The sequence below is a fragment of the Fusarium mangiferae genome (assembly GCF_900044065.1).
Source record: "Fusarium mangiferae strain MRC7560 genome assembly, contig: FMAN_scaffold006, whole genome shotgun sequence".
NCBI classification, from domain to species: domain Eukaryota; kingdom Fungi; phylum Ascomycota; class Sordariomycetes; order Hypocreales; family Nectriaceae; genus Fusarium; species Fusarium mangiferae.
Genome location: NW_024573926.1, coordinates 2,090,686 through 2,117,554, shown reverse-complemented (window position 1 = coordinate 2,117,554; position 26,869 = coordinate 2,090,686). Strand labels below are relative to the sequence as shown.

The window sequence follows — 26,869 nt, the reverse complement described above, 5'->3', positions numbered from 1 at the left end:
CAAAACGATGTCGCCCCACCTTCTAGCTGCCCCTCCATGAATTGTCAGCCTTCTCTCATAACCAACAGCTTCCATCGATTTCTCCCCTCAGAAGATATCACAACCCCTTCAAAAACATCACCATGGCTGATAACGGTGAGTGCTATTTTAAGCCCTCACTCTATGAGTGGCCATAGACAGATTCATTGTCAATTATAAGCCTCACGTACTGACTCTCACAGAACCTACACCCGCTGAGACCGCCGCTGCTAACGCAAAGGAGGCCGAGGAGCAGGCTGCTCTTCCCTACAAGTGGACTCAGACCATCTCAGAGCTCGACGTCACCTTCAATGTACCCGGAAACCTCAAGTCGAGAGATCTCGTCATTACTATCAAGAAGCAGAGCCTACAGGCGGGTATCAAGGGCCAGGATCCAATCATCCAGGTACACACATCATCTCAAGCCACATCTCATACACCTACTAACCCACAACAGGGCGATCTTCCCCACGCCGTCCACGTTGACGACTCTACATGGACGCTTAGCACCAACTCAGACGGCACCAAGACAGTTGAGATCCACCTCGACAAGGTGAACAAGATGGAATGGTGGGCGCACATCGTCACATCCGCCCCCAAGATCGACGTGACCAAGATCCAGCCCGACAACTCCAAGCTCTCAGATCTCGACGGTGAGACCCGCGGCATGGTCGAGAAGATGATGTTCGACCAGCAGCAGAAGGAGAAGGGCCTGCCTAGCTCAGACGAGCAGAAGAAGGCTGATATCCTCAAGAAGTTCCAGGAGCAGCATCCCGAGATGGACTTTAGCAAGGCCAAGATCCAGTAAAGAGTACATATGACGAATCACTCATTGAAGAATTATAAGACGTTTCAATTCGTTACTTGTTGTGTTGCTTCATCTTGTTTCTAGAGCAATTGCTGCGCGCTCGAGAAAGGCGTTGAAGTTTTTCACTTGTTGGAGCATACCGCCCGCGGAGCTCGATGAGCTGGCTTCGTCTGTGATGCGTGCGACGAGAAGCTCGAGGTTAGCCAGATCGGCCTTTTTCTCTTGGGCGCGTGAGAGTTCAGGGGCGTCACGTCCCCGTTCGACTGCCATGTCTATATCATGCATTATAGCTGAGGTGTCGAGTCGGTACTGATACGATTAGCTGGTGTTGCATTCAAGAAAAGCAGTGGGCAACTCACTTTTGACTCTTTGGTGTCCTCTTCGTGCTTGATGCGTACAGCATCCATCTTGAGCGCGACTTGTTCCCTCTCTGCCTTGAGGAGCAATATCTCTTCTCGCAGAGAGAGTTTCTCTCGCTGTACCAGACGAACACGCTTCCGTAATGATTGCCAGTCCATGAGGTGAATTGACTAACTCGTCAGTCCCAATACTTCCCACGCAAAGCGAAAACAACTTACCAATTGTAATAACCGAGACGTAAGCTCTTCCTTGTACGCCTCAAGTGCCCGTATCTTGATCCGGCATTCTTTCTTCTTATCCTTCTCTTCGGTATTCTGTAGCGTCTCAAGGAGCTTCGCCACCGTGCCATCGATGACTTCTAAGCAGGCCTGTGCAAAGACATCCACTGCTGTCACTCCAGTTGTGGTAAAAGGGAGATCCGCTGCGAGTTGATCCTCTTCTTGGTCGTCGCCGTTGATGAACTTCTTGACGTTGACGAAGCGCTGAACTGTGACCTCGATAGCTGAACCGTCGCTGACTCGCCGCTCTTTGGCGGCTTGTTTCGTCCTGCGGACCTGCTTCGGTAGTGGTTTTTCTTGTGTTGTCCGTGATTTCGATTTCGTAGGCTTTGGTTTGGCGGCGGGTTGCTTCTGTGTCGCGGGGCTTCTTGATGGTCTTCCACGACGTCGTTTCGCTGCCGGTTCTTCAGTCTCCTCTTCTTGTGCTTGTTCCTCGGGCTCGGCAACTGGCGATTGAGATGGGAGACTTCTTCGAGGGCGTTTTCTCCCAATCGTCTTGGCCGCTTTAACTGCATCGATGGCTTCCGCTGCCTCTTCCTCCTCCTGTGGTTCCTCCTCTACTGCAGGCTCCTCTTCAACTTCCTCCACTTCAGGTTCTGCTTCTTCTGTAGCATCATCCGATTGCTCATCATCCACAGGGGCGTGATCCGCTCGATTTGGTGAAAGTTCATCCTCCTCATCATCTTGCTCCGCAAGCCTAGAAGGTCGCCTTTGTGACAGTCTCGACCGAATTACGGCGGGGCCTTCGCTGCGTCGCACCTTGCGCACCAGCGGCGAGGAGGAAGGCGGCGCATCGTCCTCTTGTAACGTCGTGTGTAGTCGTGTCGTTGACGATACGGCTTCGCTCATGCGTACGTCCTGTCGCTTGTTCGCAACATCTTGCGCAATCTGTTCCAGTGACCTGCGGCTCGCCCGTCGCTGCGATGGTTGTTCGGAAGGTTCATTATTCGGTAGCACCGGTAACTCAACATCAGCTTCGTTCTCATCTGGCACTTCGACGTCTGGGCTCGGTAATTCAGATTCTGGCTGCGGCTCTGGTTCGACCTCCTCCTCCTCGGGTTCTACGTTCGGCTCCTCTACAGCATCGGGAATACGTTCTTCCTCCTCTCGCGATTCACCTGTCGTATCCTGCGCGCCAGATTCCTTAGATGTTTCTGGCAGATCGTAGGGGTCTCTCGATCGAGGCGATCGTCTCCGTGCCCTTCCTTGCGCTTGTGCAGACTGTGGCGGCTCGTTATCCAATCTTCTCCTCTTAGCGGAAGTATTCGGTGTTCGGCGCTCCGACGATGTAGGAGGTGCGGGTGCAGGTGCGGCGGGAGTCGAGCCAGCTATGTTAAGGCCAGCGATGTCGAGGTTGAAGGAGTCATCTTCAATGTTGGCACGCCTTGAGTCGCATTAGCACAAACACCCTAGTTATTCCGGCGGTAAGCTCATACTGGGCACCTCGTAGACGCTCGTTCAGCCGGTCAGCGCGGCGCTGTTGGCCTATTTATGGTGTTAGCGACTTGATCAACTGCTTGATAATGGGAATCGCTGTTGGCATACCTGTGGCCATTGTGGGGGAAAAGGGCACCTATATCTTTCTCTGCACATTCGATTTTATCCAGGGTTAGTGTTAAAGCTGAATGCGTTGGTGGTGTTTCAATTGGGCGTTTTTAATTGCGATGTTGATGGAGCAATGTTTGGATATACTTGTGACGCGTGGGGTGAGACGCGTTCTAGAGCCGCGGGGCATCGAAGCAATTAATTGACTGATGGGCCAAATCCACCGACCAATGACTAAGGTATCTGCAAGACAAGACTAGAACATGACATTATAAAGTATTTTCTTGGGCTTTGTGTCGATTATAAATTTGTAAAATCTGCATGATTTCTCCCATTATAAGCATGGAATTTCTGATATCAACCAAGTAAATAAAGCCCCAAGACTTTTATAAGACGGCCAGCCGTCATCAACCGGGTATTATTAGTATTATATATCCCTTTCCAGTCTATTCTTGGTATACCCTTCCTGCTCGGCAGAGCTGAACGCCTTTTAAATAAGCCTCAGTCCTATGTACATGATAACAGCTGAGGCCTAGTTCATAGGAACCCACTGCATCTTTTCTGCGTCGAATCGGTGACTAATCCCTTGTCAGCTCTCATGGACACGCATACACGTTGCATTGGAGGATCATACTCATGGTAATCAGTCTTTGACAATGCTCCCTTGCCGTATTCTGAAGCCAGGATCTCCTTGTACCTGTACGGAATCTTGGCTTGGACGCTTTCGAAGGTGGTGTCTAGTAGAGGAAAGATGTACTTGTCCTGCCACATGAAGCTTTAGCACAAGGCAACGATCATTGCCATATGTACGGTACGCACCTTGAACTCGTGGTCATGCTTGTCGTACATAACTCCATCGCCCATCTCATGCCCAGGGTCATATCTCGCCGCAGTGATGTCAATAAACAGGCCATTCTGCATATCGATCCACCTTGCATCAATGAAGTTCATGTAATCATCCCTCTCACGATATTTATGATACGGGTTGATCTCCAGCTGAAAGAAGCAACCCTCCGGGCAACCATCGTACTGGTAGTAGTAGATAGTCATGTTATGATAGGCAGCGAGGAAATACATGTCTGCCTCAGTAACTGAGACATCAGCGTCAAGGTCCCATGGCATGACCTGAGAGAATCCTTTCGGTTAGAGAAGGGTCTAGACATGTGAAGTTATGGATATCCGTTATTCTCACCTTCTTTCCCCACCACCAGCCGAGAAGGGAGCCATGCATTAGCCAGGTCTGGACTCCCAGATCTCGAAATGTGGCTAGGTATGTCTGCATGAGGACTTTGATGCCTGCATTCTGAAGATGTGGCTCAAGAGCTTCACCAAAATATCTCAGATCATAGTGGGGATATTGTCTGAGCGAGTGAGCCCTTGTTAGTTTTCTGTGCGGCGTTGTTGGTTGTTGGTTTGGTAACTCACGATGCTTCCCCTGCAAGTTCCGTTAGTCAAAGACCTTCTCGTTTAGGATGCGATGGACAATTCCATTGGGCATAAGGGTGAACTTACTAAAGTATTTCGGTGGAGGAGCGTCTCTGGTGGGAAGTTTCTGTTCAATCTTTTGCAGCACGTCGGGGACTCCAAAGGCACTAGCGCTGGTGATCCAACCCAGGGCAACGGCAATGGATGCCGATAGTCTCATGTTATATCCGTATTCCTTCTGCCTAGGAGACTGTCACTACACGTGGTCGTCGAGACTCAATGGTCAACGCGTATAGTCAGTTTAGGTTGGTTACGTGGACTCTGTGGTGATGCTTCTGGAGATCTGCAGGGGTAGAGGCTCGCTCGCTCGTAGGCTGGCTCGTAACTTGAAAGGGGGCGTGCGGCAATGACGTTGAGACTGGAAGCCAGTGAGAGATTACTTAAATCGAAGCATTACCTAGTGGGTATTATGTTCACGAGAATATAAGAAGATGTAGAGTGTGTGCTTCTTGGTGTTGAGAATAATTAAATTAGGTACAGTCTGCACGATTCAGTGAGCGTGCAGACAATTAATTGTTTGATTGTTCCCGTGGCTCCCACACATCCGACGTAAAGGTCCGCGTCACCAGCTGAGATCATATCGATAAGACGAACTGCCTGTATCTCTCAATAATAGATCTCAACAATTTATATGAATTATATCAACCTCTCTCTAGGGATTCATGAGGCGCACGTGTCCGGAAATGGACCTAGATGTGGCGGCTTAAAATGCATCTTCATGCCTCGTAAATTCAGTCGCTGACACTGACGCAAGCTCGAATGCCCCCAGGCACGCACATTTTAAGGTTGCCCAGCCTAGACTGCCCGCCGTCTCCACCTCCTCCTCCGTCCCTCGCATCGCCAAGCTGAAGCTCAGCTGCCTAAGCTCCCTCATCTTCAACCTCCACTAACCTTAGCCTTATACCCGGCTACTTGTCATCTTCAACCCCTCCCATCAGACCAGCGATTCCACCGCGCTTCTCGTATTCCCTTTTTCCCTAGAGTCGCTCGACGCAAACGCACCAACGGCCGATACCTCCTTTTCCCGCCCTTGACAATGGGCGCGTGGAACGTACGTCTGCGAAACATCATCATGCACTATCGACCGACAAACTGACAACACCATAGCTCTTCCGTGTCCTGGGCGACTTGTCCCACGCCCTCTCCAAATGCATCCTCATCTTCGCTATTCATCGAAACAGGAGCGCTGAGGGCGTCTCTCTCATCACGCAGATCCTCTACGCCCTCGTCTTCTGCACACGTTACCTCGACCTCTTCATCGAGACGGTACCATGGAACATCGTGTTCAAGATCTTCTACATCATCTCGTCTATCTACATCCTTGCTATTATGCAATGGATCTACCCTCGATCGCGTGAGCGTGAGATTGCTTGGAAAATTGGCGCCGTCATCCTCGGTGGCTCATTTGTCCTGTCTCCGTTCGTCATGCTCATCTTTGAGAGCCACAAGGGTTTCCGACCTGTAAGCTACCGTTCCCTGACATCTTGAACGTTTCTAACAACTTGTAGTGGATGTGGGTATTCTCCCAGATTCTCGAGTCCGTTTGCGTTCTTCCTCAGCTTCTCCTCCTTCGACAAACAACCGTCCCAACCGTTATCGACTCCTTCTACCTCGTCGCTCTCGGTTCCTACCGCGCCCTCTACTGTGTCAACTGGTTCATCCGTGAATTCGAGATCTCCGGCAAGAAGCCCAACACCGTCTCCGTCATTTTCGGCATTATCCAGACTGCCCTGTACATCGACTTTGCCTGGGTTTACTACACTCGCCAGCGCGTCAAGCTCCGAGGTGGCGGCATTGTCGACGCTGACGACATGTCCCGCGGATGGCTCCTCCGCCGAATCTTCGGAAAGCGCTTCGAGAACAACGATGACGACGAGGAGAGTGGCCCTGGTGGATTCGAAGATGAGCAAGGTGGCCGACGGGGAGCTCGACCCAAGTGGGGAGCTCGGGGTATCTCAGTCAGTGCCGATGACGGCGTTCTCGAGCAGGACCGACACAACCGTGACCAGGACGAGTTCGGTGGCCCAGTCGACCCTGACGCCAAGATGCAAGACCCCGATGAGCTTGCCCGAGCTCTCGACGATGACGACGATGAGCAGACACCACTGCGACCTGGACAAACAGAAGGCCAGCCCAGCGGTCTTCAAGGCGGCGAGGGTTGGCGCGACTAAGGCACCAAGCTTCCACGCCAAACTACAGCTTACATCACTTTTACGAACGCGAGTATGAACTCGGACGGAGTATGACGGATTGTTTATTTGGAATGTCTTGAAAGTTGAAAGGTCTACCACGTTGCCATTTTAGTGCCACGTTTGATGCAATGTGATGCATGGAACTGCGTTAGAAGAAGAGGGAGAGCTGGTCTTGCTGATCTAGCAATGTTTCTGGGGGTATTCATGGGTCAGATTTATGTACACATAGCGAAATTCTAACAATACTAATCTCAAGACGAGATGAATTGGAATTCGGTCACTTTAAGATCATGCATGTCGCATTTGCGATTTGAATCAAAGAAGGGGTCGATGTGTGGATATCATTCAGGCAATAATCATGCCCATTCCTGCGCTCAAAACCAGTGCAGTTGTGTTGAGACAATCCCATCCCTTTCGACCATCACCACCATGTCCTTCAAGGACAACCAACGAGCAGCTCCCAACAATTCGCGCCATCTGACAAGGAATCTTTCCAGTCCTGTCTTTTGCAACTCCCGTCAGCGGCATCCCAAGCCGCGAGAATAAAACTCCGATAATAACAAAATACAAAAGCTAAACCGTAGCGAATGGAAAGAAAGTAAAAAAAAAGTCATATACTAGTAATAACATAAACGTCTTGAAACCATAGGGTATTTCCTTCAATGGACGAAGCGCTTCTCGAACTCTGCAAATAGCTTTGGGGTGATTTCATCGCTGCTCATGCCCTCAATCTCGACGAGCACGCCCTTCTGGGCGTAGTGGTTCAGGACAGGCTCGCTGGTCTCTTGGAACTTCTTGTATCGTGCTCTGTAAACTTCCTCGGAATCATCAGGGCGCTGAATCAATCGCTCGCCGGTGACGTCGTCAATTCCAGGGACTCGAGGCGCATTGAAGCTGGTGTTGTAGACTCGGCCAGAAGGCTCGTGGACCCAACGTCCGAGGATTCGCTCGAGAATAACAGATACGGGAGTCTTGAGGGAGACTACGAGATTGATCGGGATAAGCTTGTCGAGAGGACCGACTTGAGAAGCTGTTCGGGGGAAGCCATCGAGGATGAACGAAGCGGAGGGGTCGTTGGAGGCCTTGGAAGGACGGTGGCCGTCGAGGAATGGAGCGTTGATGAACGGATCAGAAGCAGCGCTATTGAAAGCAGCCTCCATTGCCGTCGCTTCAGAAGAAAGAGTCATGACATTCGGACCGCCATTCTTGGCGAGCCATCCGCGAGTGAAGAATTCGTTGGAAATAAGTCGCAGGATAAGATCATCAGCAACAAGTCCACCCGACTTCATCGTATTCTCGACCTTGATGCCTGTACCATTATTAGCATGCGCCTAAATGCTCCAATTGAGGGGAAACCAACCGAGGGGTGTCCTCTCCTTGACATTTCGACGCAAAAGGTCACCAGTACTAATCTGATTGAGCTGAGGAAAGCGAGCGAGCAATCGCTCGCTCTGTGTCCCTTTACCAACGCCAGGTGCACCGAAGAGGATGACGCGAGCGGCCTTGTTCAGGTTCATTCTAGGCGACCTATAACGATTGAGGCCGTCGCGAGTTGAAACAATTGAGGAACTTTTCACGTCGGAACGAGAGAAGGAAAAAGTTGCGCTTCTATGCGATAAATGAGAAAAAGGCTGTAGGGGCGGATCCAAAAAGTCGTTCGAGGTTTAATTTCTTGTTGAGGGTCGATGGGACGATGCTTTCGGAGATGGCGCGGGGAGATTGTTGAGTTCGGGGAAATAAAAAGCAAGCACCGGCGGAGGATAGTTGTATATGGAGGATCAAGAGGTTGAGGGAGAGGGAATGATGGAATAAGCAGCCACGGGATTACAAAACAACAGTGAGCGATGGATTTGATTTATAACCAAGAAAGAGGGAAAGACGAGATGCGTTGAGTTGAGGTGGATGGGAGCAAGGTTGGAAGTGGGGGGCTTATGTAGTGTAGATAGGGCGAGGCAAAGCGCTGTTGGTGTTGAGTCCAAGTCGCAAGCGCGGTACTTTGAGTTGCGCTGTGATTCAGCGATGACACAGGTACCGTTCACTGAAGATGGTGTGGACCGTGCGATGGAGGGAACGGTCAGGGTGGGCAGGGACCAATCTCGACAAGTTGAATCTTGATGGCGGAGTCTATAACCGTGGCTTGCCGTCTTTAACATCTAGACTTTTCAACGTCCTATTCTTGGTGTTTTATATTATTTCATGGAATACAGGTATGGCTGAACAAATACCGGGACATTTCGGACTTCGGATGATGTGGCATATGATGAATGGGGTGGTAAGAGAATCGGTGGTTTTGCCTTAAGTCCGGTACGGGCTTTGCGATCGAAACAGAAAAACATGGGAAGGGGACGGTTAATTATCCCGTGTCATTTCAAGGTGTCATTTGTCGATCTGGGGAATAAAACGTGCACACTCCTTCTTGGCGCCGTTGATCCGATACATGCAGCATCTTCGCTCAAAGTCCGAGATCGCTGTATGACCTCGGCAGCACGACCACTTTCTTTTCATGCAGAGGATATTCGACCTCGAGAACAAAAAGAGTGAATACTCGAGTCTCGTTTCGTTCTAGAGTGCACCCTAGAAACAGTTGGCGGCGTTAACGGCATTCCAAGAAATGATGATGCCTACCTTAGCACGTGTGTTCCCTGCGAACCAATCAAGCTTGTCAGATTTGCTTTCCAAGAACCCCGGATTTTCCAAGGCGATGGACGGACACCTCGGCACACGGCATTACAAGCCACTGTGCATACCCGTGCAAGCGAGCGTGCCGTCATCGTGGTAAAGTCAGCTTTAGGGTAGTGCAAGCTCTGTAGAGAAACTCACGGATAGCAGAAAGCCATGGAGATATTAATTGTTAATATTTAGAATAATTAATCTAAAATCTCCCAAACATATCATAAGATTGCCTAAAGTGATCCTAAATTTACCTAAGCATTTTCTACAATTATGATCGTGGGCTAGAGTTTCCCGTCAGCGTGAAACGGTTATTAATTATATGCTGGTGCGCCCAACCATGATATAACTACCTACTTCTGTCATCGTCACGGCTTTAATCTAATTAATTCAATATGGAAAACAGGAAAAAAGAAGAACAAATAGGGATCATCCCCAGCATTGACACATAACCGCCCAACCCCCGAAGCGTCCCATGTTGGTCCTCTTCTCTGATGCTGGATCAGGAGCCCCGAAGGCCGATGGGAGAATGGCTTTATCTCGATGAAGCTCATGCAATCAAGAACCTAGAGAGCCGCACCTACCATCCCATGTCAACACTCAAATTTCAGCTCGACAGCTATCTCATGATGACAGGCAGACAACAAGGGGAATGATGGCTGTGCCCTTCTCAGTATGCTCCACGGCCATCCAATCACCAGCTTCCTCCTCTTTCAGGCAGCGTTCATCCAGAGCGTATCTACCGACCCTGACTTTCCTTAAGGCTTCTACAGAGAGAGATACATCCAGATACTTGACGCCTGTAGCCTTCGTCGACCACAGAGCGCAATTGAACAAGAGCTGATCGAAACGCCTCGTGACATTCCCTCTCGATCCAGAGGATCGAAGGCGGACTAATGACGTCTAATACATGGCCAAGAAGGCCAGAAGACTTGGTAGCAAGCTTGCAGGCTGGAAGTATCTTATACGGGCCCAGCAGTATACATACCACCCTATGCTGGTTAAGCTTAAGTGTGAGAGGGAAGCCCTGGCTAAAGCCATGCACCGCAACGAGGCCATGGGAGCCACGGACGAAGGCGACCAAGCAGCGACAGACCAGCTCACCAAGTCGAAGACACGACTGGAGCAGGACGAGAACTGGCCCTATCTCGTCGGGTGAAAGTCATCACGTATGTCATCGACCAGCATAACGATCGATATCCCGACCATGCATTTTTAAGTGTAGATGAAAGTATCTACTTCTTGGAAATTGTCGTAGTTGCCTTCAGGAACAGGTTTGACCCAGAATTGCAGCTTGAGTACAATGGACGGCTAGGTCCCATCGATAGGCACTTCGCCATCAAGACGGCTTTTGAGGCCAAGCCATCACAGGTAATGCTTGCGACCAGGGCCACAGGAGGACAGGGCCTCAATCTCCAATGCTTCAGTGCCGCCGTCTAACGCGGGCTGTGGTATGGGACGTGCAGACACGTCTCAAAGGGCCCGAGTTGCTTCAATCCTAAATGCCAATACTACTTAGGTAAGTTTATGATGGCTTAGATTAATTTAGGATAAAGTTAGGATGCTCTTTGATGAGTTTTATTCTCACCCGAAGCGAGCAAGCGAATATGCCGTCGTCGCTACTACTATAGTTGCTTAACTCCTAACGAGTTTCCTGAAGACAAGTCCTCCCCCGATGGAGCATACCATCATACTACTGAGGAAATGTCTCAGCCTATCCACTACGGTTACCTGACTCCAGCTGAACTCGTTGTAGGTGAAGTTAATCTTGATGCTTGGGAGTCTTAGTGGCTCTGTAGCCCCTTTGAGGTAACGGAAGTTTCTCTATGGTCGGCAAATATGGATCTCGATATAAGGGCAGTCGACAGAGACATAATCTGGTTACCTAAGCCCTGATATGCGAATAAGCCCCTTCACACTCACCATAAGCGATCACTACTTGAGGGAATGAGTCTGTGTGAAACATGTTGGCCTGAGCGCGGAGATAGGGTACTTTTGCTGGGTTTAGGTTAAACTGAGTACGGATGAACTGCGAGAATAGCTTTATACTCTAGCTTGAGGTAAAAATGGATATGACCCTCTTGAAGACTTCTACCAGATATTCCTGGTGCCGGCCAGAAACCTTGGTGATTGAGTGGGAAATGTAGGGTGGCAGTCCTGTCGCGTCGACAGCACATAAGAAAAGGCCACGGTGATCCTGCTTGAAGCCGCGGGTCGTTGAATCTATTTCTATCATCTTGCCGCAGACGTTCATTCGAAGTTCGGGAATTAAAAGGGCACCTTTTATATCCAGCAGGGACTTGCGCTGAGGGCGGCTGATGTGATGACGTGTGAGCTTGGGCCTTTTCCAAGGCGGCTGGAGAGAGCTATCGGCTTCGGAGGCATGAGATTAACGTGGAGTGGGCAAACTTACGCTTCATCTTGGTGGCATGATGGTAGGTGGGCTTCAAGTTGTCGTTGCCACGTTTGGTCTATATACAGGTCAGAGGAACTGGTCGGTCAACCATCCCAGGCGCCAGGGGCTCGCGAGCTTCAAAAGTATGTTCATATGAAGCGCATGAATTGATTGATCAACTTACCATCTCTTTTCTGGTGATGTGACTGCAGTGGTCTTGCCGAGAGAGGTATGCCGAGAGGGATTGTGTGTTGACGGAGAGGGAAGGAGAAATTTGAGATGGAAGAAGGAAGAAAACTTCTGTAGGTACCGAGAAGAATTCTAATGCCTGGTACTTAATAAGTATGTCACTGACAACGACGGTGAATCACCGTCATCGCGAAGAACGATCGGAGACACTGTCACCAAGCGACCCAGACTTCTTTAATCCTAAATGCTAAAGTGGACGTAGGCAAGTTTATGATAGTTTAGGGCAATTTAGGGTACTTTAGGATACATTTAGGAGATTCTTTGAAGAGTCTGCTTTCGTCTCTAAGGCCAAGCAAGCAAGCATGCCGCCATGAACAGGTAGTCATTGAGACGGACAGCGGACAGAGCCAACGGAGCGTACCAACGACAAGAAGTTTCGTGCATCCCAAGCCTCGCGACAATAACGAACCGTAATTGAATCTAAGGTTGCGGGAGGATATGGCGGAGCGGCGCGGCAGCGGTAAGTTGCGGAGCGGGTGCGGCCAAAGCTCTCTTGTCGTCAGGTGAAGGACTGGCCAACGAGCCAAATTAAGCTTAATTTTGAGCTTCTTCCTTATCAGATTTACAGCCACTTCGTTGAACTTCCTCCATTTGTACGCCCTGGCATTCCGTCATTGGTGACGGCATTGCTAAACAGTCAACGGAGGCTTTGATGCTCAGGATTATAGAGAAATGACATGTTAAAAACAACATCACTTTTCACAATTGCCGTGCATGTTTCCCGAGCATTCAATCGTGGGGTGTTGCATCCATACGATCAGCGGAATTATGTCCCCATTGACTAACAAACCATCGGGATGTGGACCACCAACCTCACGGCTAACATTCTCTATTCCTCCAGCTATAGGATTCTTAGGCCATGAAAGCTGCCGGATGTTATCCGACAACTCAGTCTTGGTAGACGAGTACACCCACTACCGGTGACACCTCCATCGTGTAAGTACCCAGACATTCGGTATAAGACGCATGCTTCTTAACCGTCATGGGATTTGCAGGCGTTAAAAGGGCCGAAAACTTATATGGGCTCCCCGCATGTTTGAACGGTTTAGAGCCTGCGCCGTCCCCAGATTATCCCCGCGTTGGACCTCTGCATCATGAGAATCACGGCGTTTTTAGTCATGGACCACCAGGTTTTTCATCGGGCTATATTCTTGGCATTAGGGACCGGCCTTCTCATCTGGTCTTCTCATTCGGCCAGCTCCGTCGGAATGCGTTGCGATTGGGTCGGGCCAGTGCCCATTGCTGGGTTTGTGAGTTCCGGACTTGACTTATAGCTCCCGGATGCTCGATTCTTCGCGCTGTGAGGTTAGACTGAGAGAAGTAAGGATCGAAAAGGTCGGTCCGAATCAAGTTGATGATGATGGAGTTTGCGATGGCCAAGATGGTGAGAGTGTCAGTGAATGACCTCGGGTCTGCTAAAACTTCGGGATATGGAGAGATGTCGATGAAGAGTGAGTGCATATAAGATGAAGTGATCGACCGAATATTTGTATAGGACCAGTTGACTCACAGGCTCGGATTCTCATCTATCTCTTCTACACCTTCATCATGTGGTCCAGTTTTCTCCTCCTGGGAGGCGTGTCTTTGAGCATAGCCAACCCAATTATTCGACAAGATGCCAATCCTCCCTACCGAAACAAGACTTTATGTCTTGACAAGCGTGTTGATGACCTCATGTCCCGCATGTCCCTCGAGGACAAGGCAGGCCAGATGTTCCACGGCCGTACCGTGGTGGTCAACAACACCTTTGATGAGACCATTGAGGAGTTCGTCACTGGCAAGCGTATCACTCACTACGTTCTCAGCGGCGGTGTCAATGATGTGCGAGGTGTTGCAAATTGGTATAATAAGCTACAGAGGCTGGCGTTGAGCACACCCCTTGGTATCCCCAGTGAGTACTACTGCTTTGATGATATTGTGACTCCATCAATTCCTAAGCATACTGACGACTTGTTAGTCACAATCAGCAGCGATCCTCAACACGGCTGGACAGACGAGAATGCTGTCTCCGTAGTAGCACAGGGATTCTCTCGATGGACTGAACCTCTTGGTCTCGCTGCGCTGCGATCCCCAGAGCTGGTCCGCCAGTTCGCTGAGATCGCACGTGAGGAGTACGTCGCTGTTGGTATTCGACAGGCACTACACCCCCAAGTCGATCTAGCTACTGAGCCACGTTGGGGACGTATTACTGGTACCATGGGAGAAGATGCCAATCTCACCAGTGCCTTGATGGTTGAGTACATCAAGGGTCTTCAGGGCGACAAGATCGGCCCCAACTCGGTTATCGCAACCACTAAGCATTTCCCCGGCGGTGGTCCAATGGAGGATGGAGAGGATTCTCACTTTCCTTGGGTAAGTAATACTCCTTCTTCTGGTAGAACAATTGCTGACGTTGAGGTGTAGGGCAAGAACCAGACTTACCCTGGTAACAACAGAGATTACCACTTGATCCCCTTCAAGGCCGCCATCGCAGCTGGCACTCGTCAAATGATGCCCTACTACTCTCGTCCCATCAACACCTCGTGGGAAGAAGTCGCCTTTGGCTTCAACAAGGGCGTTGTCAACGATCTTCTCAAGAAAGAGCTCGGTTTCGACGGCATTGTTGTTACTGACTGGGGAATCGTCACCACCCGTTTCTGGGGTCTTGAGGACCAGACCGAGCTTGAGCGTGCCCGTCGTGTTCTCGAAGCTGGATGCGATATCTTTGGTGGCGAGACCAAGCCCGAGCTTATCATTGAGCTCGTCAACAAGGGTCTCATCTCGGAAGCCCGCATTGATGAGTCTGTTCGCAAGCTTATGAAGGAGAAGTTTGAGTTGGGTCTTTTCGATAACCCCTTCGTTGATGTCGACAAGGCTGAGCGCATTGCTGGAAATGACTACTTCAGCCGTCTTGGAAACGAGACACAGCGTCGCGCATTCACTCTTCTCACCAACAAGGACGATGTACTGCCTCTTCCTCTGTCCGCTCTCAATGCCAAGTTCTACGTCGAGGGAATTGAACCCGAGGTCATGGAATCCCGCAATTTCAGCGTCGTCGAGAACCCAGAGGACGCAGATTACGCGTTCCTGCGCTTGGCCTCACCCTTCAAGCCCACCACAGCGCCCGGTCTTCCCGCCATGATCAACAACGGCAGTCTCGAGTTCAACACGACAGAAAAGGCTCGCCAGGCCAAGATCTACGCGACGCTGCCAACTGTCGTGGACATCAGACTCAACCGACCCGCTGCGGTACCTGAAGTCGCTGAGCAGGCTGTTGCGCTGTTTGGTAGCTACGGTAGCAGCCATGATGCATTCCTGGATGTTGTCTTTGGAACAGATGGTTGGGGTCCTGAGGGAAGGCTGCCTTTTGATCTGCCCGTGTCTCAGGAGGCTGCTGATGCGCAAAAGGAAGATGTGCCGTTTGACGTGGAGGCGTTGTTTAAGTTTGGCCATGGATTGAGGTATAAGGATACGTGCGACAGTTCATAGTGGTCATGAGATGATATGATGGTGAGATGATATGTAATGATATAGCTTTACCCTGATAAAGGGGCTGTAATTAAAATGAAGCGTTTGCGTATACATGATTCTTTGATGATGCATTGGCGTCTGAGTAGTGACAGTCACAACGACAAACATTTTCGTATTGGTCGAATGATGAATATCACTCTTACCGTTAATTAATTGACATTCTGTTTGTCAAGAACATGTCAATAATGTATCGCACTTAAGTCATGTTTGGTCGTAAACATGGAGTGAGACTTTCTTGACTGACGAATGCAGGTTAAATGGCCCGGAAATACTGAAACCAATCAAACGTAGATGGAAACATTTCAAAGCGTCTGAGCCTATGTTTCATAATCTCCGAGGTGACTGGCCAATGCTGACCTGCCAACTCAGACTGCAACTCAAGCAAATGAGGCCCTTTCTACTGCCAATATCTACAGACCACATCACAGCACATATACTCGGCTAAACATTTGCGGCAAATTCGAACATCTTCAGCGGAGATAAGAGCGGGCTTTATCCATTGTTGAGGCCTGTCACATGCAGGGGAGCGGGAATTGAAAGAACTTCTCCCTCTCTCCCAACAAAAGGATACACTCGGCACTCCCGGCCATCACGTGATACGCTGTTTCTTCTAGATTCTGTTGACGCAAGCCCCCTGTAAATCGCAAGCAGAGCGCAGGGATTGGATGCATTCGCTGTAAGCCCTGCCGGAACAATAGTGAGCCCGGCCCCCGAATGCGGCGAACCCCGGTCGGCGGGAAGACGGAGCTAGCCTGCTCTGCGCTCATCCATTGATCCAATCCCATCACCACGAGCACTGCTATTCCATTATTGTACGGCCTGTCTGTACATCACCACACCCTTTCGCCATTAGCGGGCTCTTGGAGAATCTCGACTTTGCATCCACTCCGTCCCTTTTCTTCATTATCTCCGACTTCAACTTATCTCGCTCTCTTCTGTTCTGCTGTACCATTTTGGACCCTTGATATCGATACGTTGCGCCGAGATTACGAAATTATACTCTACACCCTATCCGCCACATCTGATCCTCCCTCTACTCCCGACTCCTGCTCGCAATGAGCGCTTCCTCCAGTGTCGCTCGCAGGGCGGTTGCCCGGAACCCTTTGATGGGCAATGGTGAGCTCACATCGCCTTTTTGATGAGGTGTCGTTTACGTCCCCTGCTAACCTCTCACCAAAGCTCGAGCTCTCTCACGGGGTGTTACTCCTGCCCTCCTCGGTCGCCACGTCAGTCGTAACGTCAAAGTCCCGGCCATTGCTCTGTTGATCCCTCGATCGATGAGTACCGATCATCACCGACACGACCCCAGTTCTTCTGGCCCGCCCCCGGGATTCAATGCCGAGCAGGCTAAGAAGCCGCTTCCCAAGGATTCCACAGGCTCTGTTGTTGCAAAGAAGGAGGATAAGAAGCTTGATCCGAACACCAAGGATGCTGCTGTGTTGAAGCCCGCCGATGCCTCCGCCGCAGCCAAGGCTGATACAGAAGTTGTTGCCACCAAGGAGGGTGTGATGGAGAAGGGCGATGCTGCTCAAAAAGCCAAGGAGGAGAAGAAACTTACTCTCTGGGAGAAGGTCAAGAAGGAGGCTCACCACTATTGGGATGGATCTAAGCTGCTCGCCGCTGAGGTCAAGATCAGCTGGCGATTGGCCCTCAAGATGGCTGCCGGATACGAGCTCACCCGACGTGAGAACAAGCAACTTCAGAGAACAGTCCAGGATCTTGGTCGTTTAGTGCCCTTCTCCGTCTTCATCATCGTTCCTCTGGGTGAGGCACTTCTGCCTCTTGCCCTCAAGCTCTTCCCCAACATGCTCCCCAGCACATTCGAGGGACAAAAGTCAAAGGAGGCCAAGGCCACACTCCTCCGATCCACACGCAAGGAAGTCAGCCAATTCTTAAGACAAACGCTCGGCGAGTCTGGCTTGCCAGTGAGTCAAGCAACAACACAAAAGGAAGAGTTCTCCAACTTCTTCCGCAAAGTTCGCGCCACTGGCGAAACACCCACAGCCGAGGATGTTATCAAGGTCTGCAAGGTCTTCCGCGATGATTTGACCCTCGACAACCTGTCACGACCTCAGCTCGTTTCTATGTGCAAGTACATGAACCTCAACACGTTCGGTACCGACATGATGCTCCGATATCAGATTCGCCACCGTATGCGACAGATCAAGCGCGATGACAAGGCCATCAGCTACGAGGGTGTTGACAGTCTGACTGTTGCTGAACTCCAGGCTGCTTGTGCTGCTCGTGGTATCCGAACACACAGTGTCTCCCCTGCTCGCATGCGTGCGGATCTTCAGACTTGGCTCGATCTCCGACTCAAGGAGGGTGTTCCCTCAACACTTCTCGTCCTGAGCAATGCCTATATGTACGGACAGGGCTCAGGCGAGGGTTACAACCAGGTCGAGGCTCTCATCGGTGTCATGTCCGCCATCCCCGAGGAGCTGTACCACGAGATTGAGCTTGAGGTGCACAGTGCTGAGGGTGCTGCCACTAACAAGCAGCGACTCGAGGTCATCAAGGAGCAGCAGGATCTCATCGAGGATGAGGCAGAGCAGGACCAGGCTAGTCAAAGCTCTGGCTTCGCCACTCCCCGAGACACGGATGATATCGATGAGAAGGAGGAGAGACTCGCTCAGGCTCAAGCTGAGGGTCTCGGCAAGAAGCAAGTTAGCGAGATGGTTGATGCTGAGATGGAGTTGGCCAAGGCCGCTGAGTCTGCTGCATCGCTAGAGCGGGAGATCAACGCCAGCTCTGGATCGTCCAAGGAGCAGAAGTAGACGAGAGGAGGTGAAGTGAAGTGAGCTAGAGGCTCAATGTACCATGACTTGGTGTGTGTGTTTTTCATATGTATGACTGTATGGATTGGTATGGCATCAAGGCGGGATGGGAATTAAGGCGCTATGCTGCTGTATCAAAAACTGGCCCCCGACATTTGAGAGGACCAAAGATTAAGTATTACTTGTTTGGGATAGACCACTCTCGACGGGAAGCAATAGATTCCACTGAATGATTTTATTTGTATACATAATTGACTTGCCAGAAACACTTGCACTTGTGAGTTGACTTATTTCCGAGTGATGTTCTATCGATGCCTATGGTGAGACCCTTTGGGCTTGGCGTAGCTGCGTCATCGTCTTTGCTAATGTAGATCCTGGTAGAGGGGTACTTGTAAAGGTGATGACAAGGTATCACTACGGCCGCTAGAAATAAGTTCAAGTACTCCAGAGTAATTCAATAAACTGTAGAGTAGATATAGAAGAGCCTTACAAAGTCTCTCTAATCCTGGGCACAGCAATGAGGTGATATTCTAGAATCGCTGCATCCTTGGAAGCCCCTCTATATCTCACAGTGGTCCCTGCGCCACCCCAGCTCCCCACGTCCTAACCTCTACCACTTAACTTAGCACCACCAAGCTTCAAGTCAAGCCAACCCAACCCAGCTCCCGCCAACTCCGCCCACTTTCAATCAACGTCACCTCTACTATCCTTCCTCTCCAACCGCCTCACATCGCTACAACATTCAATCCTCCACTCGCCCTGATCGAAAGGCCCGCACTACCATCTTACGCATTGGCCCCGCAATGACGGCCATGGAACAGCAACAAGACGACTTCTCCAACGTCTCGTGGAGCGAACACGTCCACGACCAGACATCCCGCACTGTTCCTCCCGCTGAAGAACCAGGCCATGATATGAATGCGCCCGGGACAGGTCTGGAGATAGATGCCCCGTCGCTGGGGAATGAGGTCCTGGAGTGTACTGTTGGGACGCCCATCAAGGAAAATGACGGCACCAAGGATGCTTTTGTCTCGTATCTCATCACCACTCACGTACGTACCCTTCACTCACTCTATCATGCGCTGAATCTAACCATTGCAGTCGACATTCTCTGCCTTCCAGCGCTCGACTACAACCGTCCGCCGCCGCTTCACAGACTTCGTATTCCTCTACAAACAGCTCACCCGCGACTATCCCGCCGCTGCCGTGCCCCCTCTGCCCGACAAGCAGCGCATGGAATATGTCCGCGGCGACCGCTTCGGCTCTGACTTTACCATCCGCCGCGCCCACTCCCTCCAGCGCTTCCTGAATCGACTGTCTCTCCATCCTACACTGCGCCGCGCTCCGATCCTGCATACGTTCCTCGAGAGCCCGGACTGGAATGCTACCATGCGCAGTCGTGGTGCGCGAGCGAGCTCTGCGAGTGATCCTGGATCTGCGGGGGTGTTTGATAACTTTGCCGATACATTCATCAATGCTTTTACAAAGCTGCATCGCCCGGATCGTCGGTTCCTTGAGGTCAAGGAGAAGAGCGATAAGCTTGATGATGACCTTGGACATATCGAGAAGGTTATTGCCAGGGTTGCTAGGCGAGAGACGGATTTGGAGGTGGACTTGCGAGATCTTGCAGAGCAGTTTCAGAAGCTCATCCCGCTTGAACCCCATGTCGAACCCGCAGTTCACGGTTTCTCTGCTTCCATCGAAGACACAGCGACTCACCTACGGAAACTCAAAGACGTCACCGACCAAGATTACCTGGGCTCCCTCCGCGACATGCAAGCTTACTCCATCGCCCTTAAGAACCTCCTCAAAGCCCGCGAGCAGAAACAGCTTGACTACGAACAACTCACCGAATATCTCAACAAATCCACCACTGAGCGCGACACTCTCCAGTCCGGACATCACGGCGGCTCCGGCGCCGGAAGTTTTCTACGCGCCAAGATCGAAGACGTGCGCGGCGTAGACCACGAACAGGCTCGTCGCGAGCGCACACGCAAGTTGGAACTCCGCGTTGAAGAGCTGACCCACGAGGTTGAGAGCGCTCGCAAGACAAGCGACATGTTTGACGATGAGGTTGTCAAGGAGGTTGCTGACTTTGAGCGCATCAAGAGGATCGAGATGAAGAGTCAGCTGGGAGGTCTTGCGGATGCGCATATTGAGTTCTATGGCGAGGTTGCTAGCATTTGGGAAAAGTACGTCCAGGAGATGGAAAAGGAGGGTATCGTGAATGCGTAGAGGGAAGCGGGGATTCAAGTTTTATTGGGCGTTCATTAGGATATGGCGTTTAGGTTGTTTAGACGATGACGAGGACTCGATGAAGTAGCTCGTCTAGAAGAAAGACATTCATGGTAATAGCACAGTCGGTACTCGTAAACGAAGGGCATTGAAGAATCTCAAGAGTGAGTATAAGTTTGAAGAATTGGTGTCTGATTCAAGAATCACCTCATATTTCAGTCTTGACATTTTGTACCAAACGCCATCCAAGGTCTATTGACAAAGGCACAGTATAACCAACATCGACAAGACAAATAACACAAACTCCGCTAATCCATGCAAAAAAGCAATCAAATAGCTTGCTACGATGCCCAAGCCATGCATCAACGTCCGCCCAAAGGTCTTGTCTCACCCTTCTCATCATCACTGCTCTCCTCCTCACTCTCCTCATCGCTGTCACTGTCTTCTCCGACGGCGTAATGCTGCGTATCATCACCAGCCAATCTATCACGAGATTGCTCGCGATCATCTCTGTAGTCTTCAAACTGTTCATCATCGCTGCCCTCGGCAAAGGCATCGTACAGTTCTCCGCCACGAGTCCTGCGGGCCTTGCCACCGGCGGCCTTTTCGCCGGCTCGAAGACCCTCAGCCTCTTCTTCGTCAATGAGTTCGAATTCGTAGTTGTTGTGGGAGGTGTTGCGGAGACGGCGGCGGCGAGCGATCCAGAAATAGATGCCTAGACCGATGCAGAAGGCTGCGATGAGACCGACTGCGCCGTAGATCCAGATCTGTGCTTTCTTGGAGGCGCCGAAGGTGGGGAGCCAAGAGACCCAGGATGACGAAGCTGTAGTCGTTTCCTCGGCAGACTCTTGGGTGCTTGAGGGCTCTTCCTCATCAGTGCTTGTAGGTCGAGCGGGCTTGTTGGGTCGTTCAGGGTGGTCAGTAGGGTGTTCGATGAGAGTAGGCTTGGTAGCAGGAGGTGCTGAGGTTGTAGAAGCAGCTATTGTCGTAGTAGACACGATCTTGTCGTGGTCCTTGTCATCGTCTGCGTTTGGCATGGGTAACAGAGTTGCCTTGTCTGCTTCAATGGCTTCACCCCAGAGCTTCAGGCGCCAGTCGGTAAAGCTGCCCTTGAATGAGTTCTTCTCAGTGTCGCGGACAATGATAGTCCACTTGCCGACACCACTTTCACCCCTATATAAAGTTAGAATGAGCAGACCAAGTGTAAGGAATACGTACCAGTGAGCAACACTCATGAAGGTCCAGTCAATATATCCCTCCTCCTTGGCATCGCCTCGTCGAGCAACTGCAAGATGGCTGACCACGTTGTCAGGGCTGATCAAGTCAACGCTCAGGTCACCACGTCGAGTGTGCTCAACGTTCATAGTGACAGTGATGTGTTCAACACGAGCAAGGTTGGAGCCCTTAAGCATGTCCTCAGTAACTTCAAGCGTCACACTCAACCCATCTCGGCCTTCGGGGATCGACTTCTTGACATGAACCCAGGGAGAGAAATACCATGACTGTGGCTTGACCAAGGGCCAAGCCTTGGCTCTCTCGACCAAAGCCCACGAATCAATCTTTCCATAACCGAAAACGTGACTGAACTTCTTGCCAATCGTGGTATTCTGCTGATTGGATTCGTCACCTTCAATCGGGATGGCAGTGTCCATGGCAATGTATTGCAAGTCTCTCCAAGTGAGCTCAGGCCGAACCTGAAGAGCCAGCGCAAAGATACCAGCAGCAAGAGGCGCGGCAGCAGATGTACCACCGTGAGCCTTGTAGCAGCTGTTCTTTCCAACATCGGTTGTGTGCTGAATGGGTTAGTCAACATTCTAGACAAAGGCAATATTGAACCTACAATAGCATCTCCGCTTCCACTGCTGTATGTAACAACCAATTGAGCGGAGCACTCTTCAGCGTAGTAAGGATGAAGTCCAGTACGGTCAACAGCACCAATGGTAATACTGTAGATCGAGTTGGTGTATCCATCAAAGTTGCAGTTGTCACCTTGACCGGCACCATTACCACTGGCAAAAACGTAGATGGAACCAAGACCACGACGTCCCTTTTGAATCGCCTTGAGCATAGCTCTCCGAATCACCACATCAGGTGCCTCCATGGTCTGACCATCATCAGACGGACCCCATGAGCAAGAGTAGATATGGTTGTCGTCGTATTTGTACATCATAGCTTCCGCTTCGTCGGCGTCACTAATGAGCTTGCTTAGAATTCGGAGACCGGCGACCTTGGAATCATACGCGACACCAATACCGCAAACGTCGTTGCGAGCAGCTGCCACCTCACCAGCGCAGCGGGTACCGTGTCGATCCTCGTCCAAAACAGGGGCAGGTTCGGGATCGTTGTCGTTGAAGTCCCAAGAGCCAGCGGCGAAGTAGTTGGGCTTGAGATCGTCGCTATGCATATCAAGGCCGTCGTCAATCACGGCCACGGTAACGTTCTTTCCGGTGATGCCATCTAGCCAAAGGCCAGTGACATTGACATCGTGGCCGACTTGGGTGGGGTTCAATAGATGCCACTGCTCCTTGAAGATGGGGTCCTGAATGTCCAGCTCCTTCATAATCGACGCCTGGTATTTGCTCATCAGGTCTCGAGCTTCGACAGGTGATTCGCGACGTCCGAGTTGAGGGACATAGCCTTTTGGCGGTGGAGGGATCTCTCGCTTGAACAGGTGTTGTCGTGCTTGTTGCTTCTTGGACAGAAGAATACCATCAACCGGATCAGAACCTCCTAGATCTCGCTTCCTTCTCTTTCGCTCTGTAATTTCTCTCTTCACAATATCGTGTTCGGCCTTGCGGGCGCGGAATACATGATGGTCGTCGAGCGCACCAAGCTGGCCCTCGTGGGCAAATCCAAGTCGACTGGCGACTTGATCGGGTGTCGTTGTCGTATCGAGATGGAGGACATAATAATCGTTTAATGCGTAATCTCGTGCCGGTCTGGATCCATGAGCCAGAGCCGTAAAGCCGGCGAGGCTCAACAGCGAAGCAATCTTCATGATGCGAAAGGAAAAAGAAACCTTGCAGCGCAAGGGGAGGTGCGAGAGGTCGAGAAGCTGTTTAACACATCCAGAGAAACGCTATCAAACGGAACGAGAACTGGAGAAAACGGAGATGTTAGCTTCGATGCTGAGGTAGCGAAAATTGAATGGCGGCGACAGCGACGGGAGTTGCCACGCGGAGGTCTATATTCGTGGTGGCTAAGGGGATCAAGAATGCAAAGCAATGCTGCTACGTTTTCGTACCACCAGCGTGAGATTGTCGGCGCAGGTCGCACAGCTTATGCTGTTCGGCAAGAACGGTTTCTTATTATCGTACCTCGAAAATGCAACGTAATCGATCAAAGTTTTCGGAGAAGCTGGGAGTTTTGGAAAAGGGTTTAAGGAGGGAACAAAGAGATGGGGTTGGGATGCTCTCGTGGTGATGCGTGGCCTCGAACGCTCCCGGGGAGGTACCACCCAAAGTTCCTGACAAAAATAGGGGACCTGCACTGGAGCCGCTGGTGGTGCGTGGCCTAGAAGGGGGTCCGGGGGGAATCAGTCCGCTAAGGACACACGGCCACCTACCGGATATGCTACTAGCTGCGCCACAGTGGACATGGACCAATGCAACATAAAGTATCACGTTTTTAGTTTTCGCATTTGGTTTGAGACGAGATCTACAGGTATTGGGATCTAGGCAAATGCTAAAAATATTGAATTTTCTGAAAATGCCAGTCTCTCTACTACTTTGTGATTATTGCATGCACTTATTCTTCTGCCTATTCGCACTGCCCAGGCATCATCATCATCAGCTCAGCCAAACGCCACAGCTCCGCCACTCTTGACAGATCTCAAACACTCAGACCCAAGATTAGACCAGATCTGGACCAGTGCGTAGCATCCTCCCACCAAAACTGCACCTCAATAAGCGGCTCAATAGAGGCACGGTCCCTGAAACATGAGGAATTCACCTCAAGAATGTGGTTGCCAAGCAATAAAATAAGCATTTCTTAAAATTAAGTCTAACACAGGAACTCGCTCTAAAAGATCTCATTCCATAGTCTATCGCCCCAACGCCATTTCTAAACCAAGCCTATCCGTTTTTAAATCGTTATATGAGCACTCATAGAGACTCCTCTTTGTGAATCTCAATGCTTGGTGGTGCGCCTGTGAGAGCCTTGCATTGAGCGTACACCACGAATTGAGCGCCGACGAGACCGCATGTCATGACGATACGAGGTCCCAGTCCAGTGAGAAGCAATCGCTTGGGTCCGAATTCTTTGGCAAGTTGGAACATGCGACTTGTTGCGCCCTGGCTCTTATCACCAGCGCCCTTGTTAATCGCTGATAACAGGGTATCTGCAGGGTGAGAGAGAATGGCGGCAGCAGCACCGGCGGTGATACCAGATGTAAGCTCTACTCCAGTTGACTCAAGCTTTGTGAGCTTCTCCTTTCGCTCGGGGCCCATTGCACGGAAGATGACCTCGTTGACAGCCTCATGAACAGAGAACTGGCCGACAGCGAATGGAATCTGTTTGAACAGCAGAGGAACAAAGCCAGAGTAGAAGCCCTTGAAGCCCTCCTCACGCGCCATTCTCGTGAAGCCCGAAAGCAAACCATCGGCATATCCTCTTTGCGAAACGAGTCGAATTCGCGTAGCCTCGAGCGGGCACAGAAGAATATCAGCAAAGAACTCGGCCGACGCACTGGCAGTGAGATAGACGCCCGTTCGATGGTCGACAGCCTTCTCAGGACCTCCAAGCATAGTGATGTACTTCTTCTTGAAGAACTCGTAACCAGCGAACTTGGCACCACCTTGTACGAGGTAGCCTACTGCAGTTGGGCCGAAGCCAGTCAGCAGTGCCGAAGCACCCTCCTTGGCGACGATGCTGCGACCGGCTGAGAGCATGTTGTATCCCTTCAAGGCATCGTCGACCTGGATTCGTGTCTTTACGACATCAATTGGCGTGACGGCCTGTATCTTGTCAGCTTGCGACTGTTAGCTCGTGAAGCATGCGACTTACACCATGAGTAGACGTCGCAGCGAGGGCGCCTGCGCCAAAGAACTTGACATAATCGCTGATGGTGAAGTTGGGCACTTCCGACTGTTTCGTAGCCATGATGAATGTCGCTCAATTGCTGAATCTGCTGCTCCAAAGCTGTGCTGCGTAGAATGCGCGCTGGATGTGTTTTATGTTTTTCGCTGGAATGATGACGTCGTTCCTCATGTTCCGTAGCTACCGAGCAGCCAAGCTTGATCTTGCAGCCGGTTTTGCCGTCATCGGTCCGCTTTGACGCTTTTGGGCGTTTTCTAGCTTGCTTTACGAGAATTGCGTCGATAAGGGCAATCATGCAGCTGAGTTTTATTATCTATTCTTTAACAAGTAGGATTTTCTTATTTGCAGTCGGTCATCCCGGGCTTTTACAGCTGATATCTTTTAGCCTGCGTCTTTGCTTGGCTCCCGTAAGACCCTCCATCGGCGGCCCGGATTTGAGGTGGGGCCATCGGCACCGAAATGGCATCGGCTTCAGGATATAAACGCGACGGCGAGTGACATCACATCAGAATCCCGCGGGGTTACCATGGAAGTGCGATGTCGCTCTTCAGCTGAATTTTGCTGACATTTGTTGATGGGCCATCTTTCTCTGTGTGCTATTCCCGGCTGATCCGGGCTGCCAATGGATCTGGTCATAGAAGAATGGCTGAAACCGGAGGAGATCACGAACATATATTTATAGCTGATGCAGAGATAAAACACCACGGACTGTTCTCAGTGGTTAGAGATCACGGGAGCTGGGCCGAGAGATGTATTGCAATTCTGTCCACCAGCTGTAGCCAAGACAGTAGGGTAGGGTATCTTTGTCGAGACCGTAGCTTTACGATATATTTGATCCAACAGTCACGTTGAGAGGTAGGAAACAACTTGGCATATTGATCTGACTGCATTCTTGTTGTATCTTGGACAAACTTCTGTACAGCGATCTTTTGAGTTGTGCTTCGATCAACTCACGAGGTCCCGGTGTTGCACAATCCGAAGCAAAAGGCCATGGCTTGCGTGTTACAAATCTGAACAGTGGATGCAATGGTGCACAAAAAAGCAAAACGTCAAAGAGAAGACTCCGTTATCCCAGTGCGAGGAAATGCACTTCAGCATTCGAACTCTTTAACTCGCTGACCTGTCATGAGACCGTCGAGCGGCTTTCTCTCTGTGTTCTAGCTACCACGGCCCTTCTATACGACTTTATCAACCTGTTTATTTCAAGGCAAGATGGCCGAGCGGTCTAAGGCGCTGTGTTCAGGTTCGATTCGAACTAGTAACGATTCGCAGTCTCGAAAGGGGCCTGGGTTCGAATCCCAGTCTTGTCA

At 50.8% G+C, this 26,869-nt stretch overlaps 11 protein-coding genes and 1 non-coding gene across 12 annotated transcripts; 7 read left to right on the top strand and 5 right to left on the bottom strand.

Moving 5' to 3' along the window:
• Positions 1-122: 122 nt before the first annotated feature.
• On the top strand, positions 123-826 carry FMAN_03443 (putative nudC protein; the record flags this gene model as incomplete). Its single annotated transcript, XM_041832261.1, has 3 exons — positions 123-135; positions 222-424; positions 476-826. 3 exons carry the CDS (start codon positions 123-125, stop codon positions 824-826), a joined length of 567 nt encoding a protein of 188 aa, XP_041682743.1.
• Positions 827-895: 69 nt separating this feature from the next.
• FMAN_03442 (uncharacterized protein) lies at positions 896-3,019 on the bottom strand (the record flags this gene model as incomplete). The annotated part of the gene is made up of 5 exons (XM_041832260.1): positions 896-1,135; positions 1,186-1,356; positions 1,405-2,848; positions 2,901-2,949; positions 3,010-3,019. The coding sequence occupies 5 exons, from the start codon at positions 3,017-3,019 to the stop codon at positions 896-898; spliced, it is 1,914 nt and encodes a 637-aa protein (XP_041682742.1).
• A 527-nt stretch (positions 3,020-3,546) lies between these two features.
• FMAN_03441 (uncharacterized protein) lies at positions 3,547-4,654 on the bottom strand (the record flags this gene model as incomplete). The annotated part of the gene is made up of 5 exons (XM_041832259.1): positions 3,547-3,771; positions 3,829-4,134; positions 4,202-4,370; positions 4,435-4,444; positions 4,522-4,654. 5 exons carry the CDS (start codon positions 4,652-4,654, stop codon positions 3,547-3,549), a joined length of 843 nt encoding a protein of 280 aa, XP_041682741.1.
• Positions 4,655-5,530: 876 nt separating this feature from the next.
• Positions 5,531-6,665, top strand: FMAN_03440 (uncharacterized protein; the record flags this gene model as incomplete). The annotated part of the gene is made up of 3 exons (XM_041832258.1): positions 5,531-5,545; positions 5,602-5,955; positions 6,003-6,665. The coding sequence occupies 3 exons, from the start codon at positions 5,531-5,533 to the stop codon at positions 6,663-6,665; spliced, it is 1,032 nt and encodes a 343-aa protein (XP_041682740.1).
• Positions 6,666-7,345: 680 nt separating this feature from the next.
• Positions 7,346-8,203, bottom strand: FMAN_03439 (uncharacterized protein; the record flags this gene model as incomplete). The annotated part of the gene is made up of 2 exons (XM_041832257.1): positions 7,346-7,995; positions 8,047-8,203. 2 exons carry the CDS (start codon positions 8,201-8,203, stop codon positions 7,346-7,348), a joined length of 807 nt encoding a protein of 268 aa, XP_041682739.1.
• Positions 8,204-10,266: 2,063 nt separating this feature from the next.
• Positions 10,267-10,796, top strand: FMAN_03438 (uncharacterized protein; the record flags this gene model as incomplete). The annotated part of the gene is made up of 2 exons (XM_041832256.1): positions 10,267-10,511; positions 10,589-10,796. 2 exons carry the CDS (start codon positions 10,267-10,269, stop codon positions 10,794-10,796), a joined length of 453 nt encoding a protein of 150 aa, XP_041682738.1.
• Positions 10,797-13,548: 2,752 nt separating this feature from the next.
• On the top strand, positions 13,549-15,468 carry FMAN_03437 (uncharacterized protein; the record flags this gene model as incomplete). The annotated part of the gene is made up of 3 exons (XM_041832255.1): positions 13,549-13,891; positions 13,958-14,352; positions 14,404-15,468. 3 exons carry the CDS (start codon positions 13,549-13,551, stop codon positions 15,466-15,468), a joined length of 1,803 nt encoding a protein of 600 aa, XP_041682737.1.
• A 1,097-nt stretch (positions 15,469-16,565) lies between these two features.
• Positions 16,566-18,287, top strand: FMAN_03436 (putative suppressor of mrs2-1 mutation; the record flags this gene model as incomplete). Its single annotated transcript, XM_041832254.1, has 2 exons — positions 16,566-16,626; positions 16,690-18,287. 2 exons carry the CDS (start codon positions 16,566-16,568, stop codon positions 18,285-18,287), a joined length of 1,659 nt encoding a protein of 552 aa, XP_041682736.1.
• Positions 18,288-19,090: 803 nt separating this feature from the next.
• Positions 19,091-20,522, top strand: FMAN_03435 (uncharacterized protein; the record flags this gene model as incomplete). The annotated part of the gene is made up of 2 exons (XM_041832253.1): positions 19,091-19,339; positions 19,389-20,522. 2 exons carry the CDS (start codon positions 19,091-19,093, stop codon positions 20,520-20,522), a joined length of 1,383 nt encoding a protein of 460 aa, XP_041682735.1.
• Positions 20,523-20,884: 362 nt separating this feature from the next.
• On the bottom strand, positions 20,885-23,520 carry FMAN_03434 (putative Kex protein; the record flags this gene model as incomplete). Its single annotated transcript, XM_041832251.1, has 3 exons — positions 20,885-21,695; positions 21,741-22,315; positions 22,363-23,520. 3 exons carry the CDS (start codon positions 23,518-23,520, stop codon positions 20,885-20,887), a joined length of 2,544 nt encoding a protein of 847 aa, XP_041682734.1.
• Positions 23,521-24,625: 1,105 nt separating this feature from the next.
• On the bottom strand, positions 24,626-25,622 carry FMAN_03433 (putative phosphate transport protein MIR1; the record flags this gene model as incomplete). Its single annotated transcript, XM_041832250.1, has 2 exons — positions 24,626-25,477; positions 25,527-25,622. The coding sequence occupies 2 exons, from the start codon at positions 25,620-25,622 to the stop codon at positions 24,626-24,628; spliced, it is 948 nt and encodes a 315-aa protein (XP_041682733.1).
• A 1,143-nt stretch (positions 25,623-26,765) lies between these two features.
• tRNA lies at positions 26,766-26,869 on the top strand. The gene is made up of 2 exons: positions 26,766-26,803; positions 26,826-26,869. It is a non-coding gene; the product is annotated as a tRNA-Leu (tRNA).